Source organism: Manis pentadactyla, chromosome 13, assembly GCF_030020395.1.
Source record: "Manis pentadactyla isolate mManPen7 chromosome 13, mManPen7.hap1, whole genome shotgun sequence".
Lineage (NCBI taxonomy): Eukaryota > Metazoa > Chordata > Mammalia > Pholidota > Manidae > Manis > Manis pentadactyla.
In genome coordinates, this window is record NC_080031.1 from 72,945,826 (window position 1) to 72,956,603 (window position 10,778).

General features: G+C 37.7%; 1 protein-coding gene across 1 annotated transcript; it reads left to right on the forward strand.

Moving 5' to 3' along the window:
- Positions 1-739: 739 nt before the first annotated feature.
- LOC118917384 (succinate dehydrogenase [ubiquinone] cytochrome b small subunit, mitochondrial-like) lies at positions 740-1,278 on the forward strand. Its single transcript, XM_036895130.2, has one exon. It carries the CDS (start codon positions 765-767, stop codon positions 1,242-1,244), a length of 480 nt encoding a protein of 159 aa, XP_036751025.2. The 5' UTR covers positions 740-764; the 3' UTR covers positions 1,245-1,278.
- The last annotated feature ends 9,500 nt before the right edge of the window (positions 1,279-10,778 follow it).

The following is a 10,778-nucleotide window of genomic DNA, read 5'->3' on the forward strand; positions in this document are numbered from 1 at the left end:
TAAAAGCAACCAGAATACAATCTATGAAATGGAAAAAAGTACATATCTATAAATAATCACCTTAAATGTAAATGTACTGAATGCACCAAAAAACATAGAATAGCAGGATGGATAAAAAAGAGAGACCCATTTATATGCAGGGTACCAGAGACTCACTTCATACCCAAAGACATACACAGACTAAAAGTGAATGAATGCAAAAAGATCGTTCATGCAAATAACAGGGAGGAAAAAAATTAGCAGTACCTGTATCAGACAAAATAGACCTCAAAACAACGAAAGCAAAAAAGAGACAAAGGACTTTCCATAATGATAAAAGGGGACAGTCCAACAAGAGGATATAACCATTATAAATATCTATGCACCCAGTATAGGAGCACATAAATATGTGAAAAAGAATACTAACAGAATTGAAGGGGGAAATAGACTGTAACATAGTCATTTTAGGAGATTTTAAACACCACCCAAAACAATAGACAGATCAACCAGACTGAAAATAAAAAAGGAAAAAGATGGGCAGAACAATCCATTAAATCAGATAGTTTAACAGCCATCTACTGAACATTCCTGCCAAAAGTAGCAGGACGGATGTTTTTCTCAAGTGCACATGGAATGTTCTCCAGAATAGACCACATACTAGGGGATAAAGAGAGCCTTAATCAATTCAGAAAGACTGAAATTCCCCGCTTTCCCTCCCCCGTGGCACGGCCTGCTGGCGTGACTGCCTCAGGGTCGCTGGGTGACCTTGAGCTTTCCGGAGTGAGATGGCGCTGCTCTGGAGGCTGAGCATCCTGCGCGCTCCCCGAAGCGGACAAGCTCTTTCCCTCCAAAGCCCAGTGGTCAGACCTGCTCATGTCTCAGCATTTCTTCAGGACCCCCATGCCCCCGAATGCTGTGGAGCGCAGCACATCGACCTGTCGCACGGCTGCCACTCCGGCTCCAAGGCGGCATCTCTCCATTGGGCTTCCCAGAGGGTTGTTAGTGTTGTGCCCCTGGGCCTCCTTCCAGCTGCTTATCTGAAGCCTTGCTCTGCGATGGACTGCTCCCTGGCTGCAGCCCTCCCTCTCTATAGTCACTGGGGCCTTGGGCAGGTTGTCACTGACTGCATTCCAGGGGCCACAGCGCAGAAGGCTGCCAAGGCGGGCGTCCTGGCGCTCTCGGCTTTGACCTCCGCTGGGCTCTGCTACTTCAACCACTATGACGTGGGCATCTGCAGGGCTTCGGCCCTGCTGTGGAAGCTCTGACCTTTTGACTTAGTGCTTTGAGAATCGATTGTATACCTCTGCTGTCCTGCCATTCAGCTCACAGCAAGGAGGAAACACAGATGAGTGCATTGGTGAGACAAATCTAATCACCTGGTTACTTTTAGAATTTAATCTTTGAGGAAAAGTTCGAAGAGTAATTGTGTCCAGGGAATTAAGAGAGTGAGTTCTGTATTCTGAGCTGATGGCGTCGTACCCCGGCTTCTCACACTGTAACTAAGCATTGTATTTGAGCTTTTGCCTTTGAACTTGTCAAACTCTTAAAGGGAATTAAGCTTCTGTATCTTCCTTGGCATGATGGAGAAGGTGAAACACTGTTAATTAATAAGTAAGGACTTTGCAGAAAATCATGCAGTGTTTATTTAATCTTGGGAAATGCCCCCCTCCGCTCAGGTGACAGCAGTTACTTGTGGTCCCATGTCCTAGACTTTAAAATTAGGAAATGCTGATATTTCACACTACCAATTTCTAAATCCTAGGAAGAAGAGTCTGGAGAGCTTTTGAATGTAGAGAAGTGCCATGTAGGTCATAGGACCCCTTACAGATGTATCAAAATACTACAGATTTCAAACTGAGACTTAATCTTCAAATGTGTTTTACTTGTCCAAACTATAAAAATTAATAGTTTTTCCCACTGTGGAAATCTAATGTGAAAGTGTATTCCATGAAAATAAATTAAAAAATAAGTAAAATGCTGTATAATAAAGATGCATTCTATTATTTTTTATAAAAAAAACTGAAATTCTATCAAGCAACTCCTCAGACCACAATGGTAATAAATGAGAAATAAATTACGGAAAGAAATCATACAGCCTACAAACACATGGAGGCTAAACAACATGTTTCTAAATAATCAGTGGATCAATGACCAAATTAAAACAGAAATCAAGCAATCCATGGAGATAAATTAAAATAATACCCAACAGCCCAAAACCCATGGGATGCAGTAAAGGCAATTCTAAGAAGAAAGTACATAGAAATACAGGCTTAGCTCTAAAAACAAGAACAATCTCAAAAAAAAAGCCGGTAACTCATAATTAAAGAGGCTAGAAAAAAACGAACAAATGAAGACCAAATTAGTAGACCGAGTGACAATATAAAATCAGAGTAGAAATAAATTTAAAAAGAGAAGAATAAAATAATAGAAAAAAAATCAGTGAAACCAGGAGTTGCTTCTTTGAGAAAATAAACAAAATAGATAACCCCTTAGCCAGACTTATTAAGAAAAATAGAGGGTACACACATAAACAAAATCAGAAACGACAAAGGGATAATCACAACAAACCACATAGATATACAAAGAATTATTAGAGAATACTATGAAATACTGTATGCCAATAAATTGGACAACATAGAATAAATGGACAATTTTCTAGGAAAATAATCATTTTCCAAGACTGACTGAGGAAGAAAAGCTGAACAGACCAATTACCAATAATGAAATAGAATCGGTAATCAAAAACTATCTGTATTATGTATTTTCATATTGCTTTCCACAATGGTTGCACCAATTTACATTCCCACCAACAGTGTAGGAGGGTTCCCATTTCTCTGCATCCTCACCAGCATTTGTCATTTCATGTCTTGGATTGTAGCCATTCTAACTGGTGTTAGGTTAATATGTCATTGTGGTTTTAATTTGCATTTCCCTGCTGATTAGTGATGTGGAGCATCTTTTCATGTGCCTTTGGTCATCTATATTTCTTCCTTGGAGAAGTGTCTGTTCAGATCCTCTACCCATTGTTTAATTGGGTTATTTGTTTTGTGTGTGTGTGTTGAGGCGTATGAGTTCCCTATATATTTTGGATGTTAACCCCATGTCAGATAAATCATTTAAGAATATATTCTCTCATACTGTAGGGTGCCTTTTGGTTCTGCTGATTTGCTGTACACAAGCTTTATAGTTTGATGTAGTCCCATGTGTTCATTTTTTATTTTGTTTCCCTTGCCCAAGGAGATGTGTCCAGGGAAATATTGCTCGTGTTTATATTCAAGAGATTTTTTATGTTTTCTTCTAAGGTTTTATGGTTTTTATGATTTACATTCAGGTCTTTGATCCATTTTGAGCTTACTTTTTGTATGAAGTTAGAAAGTAAGCCAGTTTCATTCACTTACATGTAGCTGTCCAGTTTTGCCAACACCAAATGTTGGAGTCTGTCTTTCTCCATAGTATGTCCATGGCTTCTTTATCATATATTAATTGGAATATATGTGTGGTTTATATCTGGTCTTTCTATTGTATTCCATTGAGTTATGTGTCTGTTCTTGTGCCAGTAACAAATTGTTATGATTATTGTGTCTTTGTAGTAGAGCTTGAAGTCAGGGAGCATAATTCCCCCAGCTTTGTTCTTCTTTATCTGGATTGATTTGGCTATTCAGGGTCCTTTGTGGTTCCATATGAAATTTAGTACTATTTGTTGTAGTTCTTAATGAATATTGTTGATATTCTGGTAGGGATTGCATTGATTCTGCAAATCGCTTTGGGCAGGATGGCCATTTTAACATTCATAATTCTTCCTATCCATGTGCATGGGATAGATTTCTATTTTTTGTGTCTTTCTTAATGTCTCTCATTAGTGTTTTACAATTTTCAGAGTATAGGTCTCTCATCTCCTTGGTTAGGTTTATTCCTAAGTATTTATTCATTTTGATGCAATTGTAAATGGAGTTGCCTTCCTGATTTCTTTCTTCTAGTTCATTGGTCATATATATAAAGGCAACAAATTTCTCTATAAAAATTTTGTATCCAGCTACTTTGCTGAATTCAGTTATTAGTTCTAGTAGTATTTTGGTGGTGTATTTAAGGTTTTCTATGTATAATACCTTGTCATCTGCAAATAGTGATGGTTGAACTTCCTCCTTACTAGTCTGGAGGCCTTTCATTTCTTTGTGTTGTCTGATTGCCATGGTGAGGACCTCCAGAACTATGTTGAATAAAAGTTGTGACAGTGGCATCCTTGTCTTGTTTCCAACCTTAGAGGAGGAAATCTTTCAGCTTTTTGCTGTTAAGTGTGATGTTGGCTATGGGTTTGTTGTATACAGCCTTTATTATATGAGATACTTGCACTCTACACCTATTTTAACAGTTTTTATCACAAATGGATGTCGATTTTTTCAAATGTTTTTCAGCATCTACAGAGATGATCACGTGGTTTTTGTCCTTCTTTTTGTTGATGTGGTGGATGATACTGATTGATTTACAAGTTTTGTACCATTCTTGCATCACTAGAATAAATATCACCTGATCATTATGGATGATCTTTTGTGAAAATTTTGTTTTCTTTCTTTCCTTCCTTCCCTCCTTCCTTTCTTCCTTTTTTTCTATATTTTTCTTTTGTCTCTCTCTTTCTCTCTCCCTCTCTTTCTTTCTCTCTTTCTTCTATCTTTCTTTTCCTTTTTCTTTAGTGAAACAATTGTGGGTTTTCACTTTGTGCTTACCAAAGGTTCAATGATAAATTCTTTACTATATAACAGTCTATCTTAAATTACAGATTACTGTATTTCAAACTTGTTCTGAAGGTTCTTTTTTTAACCTTCTTCTTCTACCTCCTCCACACTTTATGCATTAGGTGTCATATTCCACATTTTTTTGTATCCCTTGACTGATTTTGTGAGCTGTTTATTTTGCTTTATTTTCATACTTGCAGTGTAATTAATTGGTCTACTATCTTTTCTGTGGGTTTATTTTCACTGGTGACATATATTTTTCCTTAGGAACATTTCCATATAGTACAGACCCTTTAAAGTATCCAGTAAGGCTAGTTTAGTGGTGGTGAATATCTTCAACTTTTGTTCATCTGATCATTGTTTAATCTCTGCATCATATTTAAATGATAATCATGCTGGTTCAAGTATTCTTGGTTGAAGGTCCTCTGTTTCATTACACTAAATATATCATGTCATTCCATTCTGGCATGTAAATTTTCTGATGAGAAGTCTTCTGATAGCCTGATCAGGTTTCCTTTATATGTAATCTTTTTCTCTCTGTCTAGTTTCAATACTGTCTCATTGTACTTGAACTTTCCCATTTTAATTATTACATGTTATGGTGTTGTCTTCTTGGGTTTCTTTTGTTAAGGGCTTTCTGTGCTTTCATGACCTGAGCGTCTAATTTCTTCCCCAGATTGGGGAAGTTTCCACAATTATTTCCTCACAGAGACTTTTTGTCCCTTTCTCTCTCTTTCTCCTTCAGGTACCTCTATTTTGTGAATATTGTTGCATTTGGATTGGTCACACAGCTCTCCTATTCTTGCGTTACTGTTCATCCATTATCTCTGTTTTTTTTCTTCATTCTTTTCTTGCTCCCTAATTTCCAAATCATTTTCAACTTCTTCAACCTGTGAAAAGTCTGCTGTAAAATCCCTCCATTGTGTTTCATTTCAGATATTGTATTCTTCCTTCTCTGGACATCTCTATTGTGTGCATAACTTGGGGGGAAAATCCTGGGGCAAAATCCCTTTGAAACTGAAATCAGTCAAAGGGAGAAATAAAGTTAGAGAAACCTTTTTATTGCTTACAAGTAGTCATCCACACCTGCTCACCTATGTCTCTCATGACCCGGCTGCAGAAAAAGGGTACCCCATCAACCTCTTTGGTCCAGATACACCCTCACTCATCCTTTTAATTACCTATTGATATGGACATGGACCACTTCTCTCCACCTCTTGGAATAACCTATTGATATGGAGATGCTCTAAGGCCAGGCAAGAGTATCCAGAAATATTGCAGTTTTACCCACAGCCTACCCCTCCAGAAATCTTACCCTACACTCTACTCATTCCCCATCTTCTATGATGCCCCTCTGTGAAAAACTGGAGCGTTGTAAACAGACTAATAACATATAGTAGCAACAGCACTAAAATAATAATAATCCTCAAACTGGAGGATTCAACTACTTTCAAAGTCCTGTGCAGATTAAGTGCATAGCTCATGCATTCCACAGTCAGTCAGTAGCTGAACGTGTAGGGAGTTCAGAACAATCATGTGTGGCAGTTGCAGCCAGGGTGTGGGTCCAGGCCAAAGGTGTAGAAGAAAATAACCTTAAGGGTGATAAGATACACATTTCAATGACACCAGCATAGGAAAATTTTGTCCATCACGTAGAATGCATTCAAGACAGGAATGGGATCTCATCCTGGACTAGTATACCAGACTTTCACCCCACTCCCTGTGGGAGTTACAGATGGGTGATAAGCATGCCCCCTCACAACTGACTTTACCACATGGACCCTCAGTCTGAACTTACTTGCAGTGGTCTGTAACAACAGGCCCTGCAGGTTATAGACCCCTCAAATGTATTCAGGGATGATAGAGAGGCACACAGTGTACCCGTTTGGGGTTAAACACCCTAGTTCCAATGAGATTTGGGCATTCTTCACTCTAATTGCCTTACCCCCATACCAATATATCACAGTAGGAGTCTCAGGAAAATGCTCAGCGTTGTCATAAATCAGAGAACATTCAGCTCCTGTGTCCACCAGCACCAGAACATCTTATACATTCATGGGGACCAATGACTTGCTAATTCTACATGTGGCTCCAGTCCCCACCACATCCACCAAGTTGGAGGCTTTGATCCACCCAGTCAGTCAAATTGTGGTGCCTCATGGTCCTCCTGTGCTGGTGGGGGCCCAGGCAGACCCTGAGTACTGTCCCCCAGAAAGTCTTTGATGGACAGAGGCTGGAAATGGGCTTTGCCTCTGGCTTCTGTGTCTTGGACCTCAGCAGCTGCAATTGCTGTTCTGGCTTCAGTTGGTGCCACTGTTCTAACAAGATCCTGTTGGGCTTCCCATCAAGTTTTTTTTTATCACTACCTTGGCCTTTATCAAATAAACCTATATGTGGGTCCTCAAAACCTTCATGGGGCCCTTTGCACCTCTCCCTTCAGTCACAGCCCATACTTCCTTTTGTCCCCTTATTGTTTCATCCTCCCCCAGATCTGCTAAATTATGAGTAGCTTCACTTATGGGTTGAACTATGTCAGGGTCTATAATATAATCACTAGGGACCCAGCGGGAAGTTGGGGAGCTATATGGAGCACAAAATGTCTCATTCTTATGATGAGTAACTACTACTCAGGGCCTGGGGGGTACATATTATAGATGATAATTTTCATGCCCAGCTCCTGTAACACCTATTGGAGCACCACATACATCTCCCAGTGAGTGGGTAAATATGGGAAATCATCTTGATTAGGCGAAACTTCCCTCATGGCTGCTTTCAGCCAATCTAAAAGTGCCCAGTTCCCTAAGGTGTGACAGGCACTTTCCAACTGCTGGTGGATGGTAGGCTGAGTCATCACGGAAGGAACAACTAGGAAAAACTTGCATGATTTTGAGATATAAATCTTACACTTTGAATTTCAAAAGGGCAAAGATCAATACAAGCATTCCAGCTGAGATTATTTCTAAGTTTTGAGGACCGAAAATTAGGAATGTTCATTGTTTTGAAACCCCTTTTCTGAATCTGTTTCAATGACAAAGAAGTAACCAAAGCAGTGATATTCTCGTGGTTACGGGTCAAGTACGATGTGCGCTGAAACATAACCCCAAACATTTATGTAGTGAAATTTATTAAGGTGTGAAATTCATCAATTAACTTGACAAGACATGTATTGTCATGTTTGGGGGGTAATCAGAGGGGGTTTAAGAGGGCATAGCATGGGATGGTTGGAGTCTGCTCTGGGAAAACTTTTCAAAGATATTTTTTGTGAATTGCAGCAGAATTGTTTTTTCATAGTTATCAGGAGCATTTAAGGTAGACTTTATTATAAAATCATATAAAATGCTATATTTGCAAGACAATTTTGGAATAACCATGGAGAAAAAAAACATTATGATGTGGGATAGATAAACAGAACAGGCCCTGTATAGATCTCCTAGATACTGGGAGAGAAGATGAGCGCTATTGCACAAAGGGAGGAATTGACCATAGATAAGAGGATTGATATTTTCCTCTATGGTCAGAAATGGAGGACTCAGTATGTGATTTCTGAATCCTGAAGGTAGTAGTAAGAGCAGAGGAGGCAATGCCTGTGATGTATCATCTGATCACTTCTATATCCTCAGTATTGCCACTCAGTCCCAACTTATCCCATTCTGGGCTGCCTTATGATAAGTAATCTGGATCCCATAAACATTTCAATTTTGTTGACTGAAATTATGTTTGTCAGTAGATAGTGTTGAGAGATCACACAAAAGGAACGGGCTTGTCTTCTCAGATCTAGATGTTTCTTTTCTCTTTCAATAAGATGACTGGTAGTGAGTGGTGACTTGGAAGTTAGTAGAGGAGAGTGTTTTCAAAGTAAGTTTTACTTTCTTCTAGGTGGCTTCCCCAGCAAAGCCTACCACTGCCTTATCATGTGGCTGCCCAGCAAGTTCTGCTGTCACCCCTGCACACAGTTTCTGTGTACCCAGACTGTGCACCTCTACACACCTCTCCACCCACTACTGTTCCACAGCCACATACCCTCTTCTGTCATCTGAAATACCATTGACTGGAAATTTTTTGCGACTTCCCGCCATACCAGATATTATGTATGCTGTAAAGTTCTCTTTCTATCATCAATAATGCTACATATTAAAAAGGGAACTCTTTCATTGATGCAATCTGAGTCTCTATTGGGCATTTCTCTTTATCAAAGGTATAAAATGTTAAAAAATTGGGAATAATCTATACCGAGAGTAAGACTTAATATCATTGGGGAAATGCTCATTACGCTCTCTGAAAATATGAGGGAAATTGTAAAACACTGGTTATGTCGATTGTCAACAACGTGCAATCATATGTGCTTAGAAAAGCCAAAGTACCTGTGGTAAATAATACAGAAACAGCAATACATGATTCCATTCATTGGTTGCCCAGTTTGGGAAGATACTCTTTATATTCACATCCCCCTGTATTTTATTTCATTTCTTCATTTATCAGGATATTTCTGTCTTCTCAGAATTTCTATTTCACATCATGGTTGTCCACCAGTCTTAGATTGGGGAAAGAAACAACAAATTATTAATAACCACAAATTCATTTCCTCAGCAAGCATTCTGTTACAACACAGTCTTCCCTAAACATTCCATCCTATTGGGTATTGTCAGCTATGGACTGTATGCTGAATAGTGCATCTCCAAAACTTACTCATCGTGCATGACTGAAAGTTTTCTGTCCTTGGCCTTCACCTACATCTGCATGACCATCATCCTCCCTCCCCAGTTCCTGGTGAATGCCACTTAAACCTCTGCTTCTACGAGTTCCTCTATTTAAATACCTATGTGAAAGAGAGTTTATACAGTATTTGTCCTTCTCTGGCTTACTTCATTTAGTACAATATCTTCTTGGTTTATCCATTTTGTTGCAAATAGCAGGTTTTCCTTTTTCTTTTGTGGTGGAATATTTTTCATAATTTACACAACAGGCACAATTTTGTTTCTTTTGTTCCTAATGTTTGCTATAAAAGTTATTATTTTCTACATCTTATTACATTGTCCAGGAAATTCAGAGTAAGATTTAGTTATAACATCAGTGTCTTTTTCTTGAATTCATAACAGAAGAAAAGAATATTTCAAATTTATGTCTGAAGTTTGATATTTGTTGTTATAGTTTTTCTTTATTAGAAAAAAAGATGGTTGAGCATTCCTTTTTCTGAGATATTTTTAATTAGAAGGGGTTACTGAATTTTACTCAATAGCTGATTCATTTTTGATATATTTTTCATGAAGTATCGTTGATGTACAGTATTATATTATTTAAAATATGCAATGTAGTTATTCAACAGTTATAAACCATATTAAATCCTTTCCCTAACTAGTGTCATTAATATCTGTCAACATAGAAAATGTTCAACACTAAATGAGTATATTCTCTATACTATACCTTTATTTTAAGAGATCCTTTTTTCTCAAATATTCTTAGAATTAAATAATGATGTTTTGAATCATCTTATGTAGAATGTTTTATTTGAAAATTTGATTCATATAAAATATGCAGAAACATTATTTTTTCTATTCTTATGTTAACTTTGCTGAAGATGTTTGGAATGGTGTTTCATTTTTATAATTTTATATGTTTGGTGTAATATTTCTAATTATATCTTCATGATACATTTTCCCATAAAAATCACACACCTCATAAGTATAAATCAATGAAAGATAATGAAATAAATATACCCGTCTATGGATCACTTATGAAAACCATTAGAAAACATCTTGAGTAGAATAGAAACCTTACTTTGATCCTTTGCAAGAGGTAGTAACTAGTCTATTTGTTCATCCAATTCATCAGGCATTTCTTAATTTTATTAGTGTTTTCAAACTTCCAATCTTTTTACCAATGTGTACATGTGTAAGCTTGTATTTGTTACTTTGCTTTTGACTGATATCATCTTTGTCATACTGTTTATACACTTCATGTGTGATAATTATTAGCTACTGCCCAAAGCACAGCACAATCATAGTGTTCCACTACCTCTGATTTTATTTTTTCCATATTTCTGAATTACATTTTGCAATGATAATTCTATCA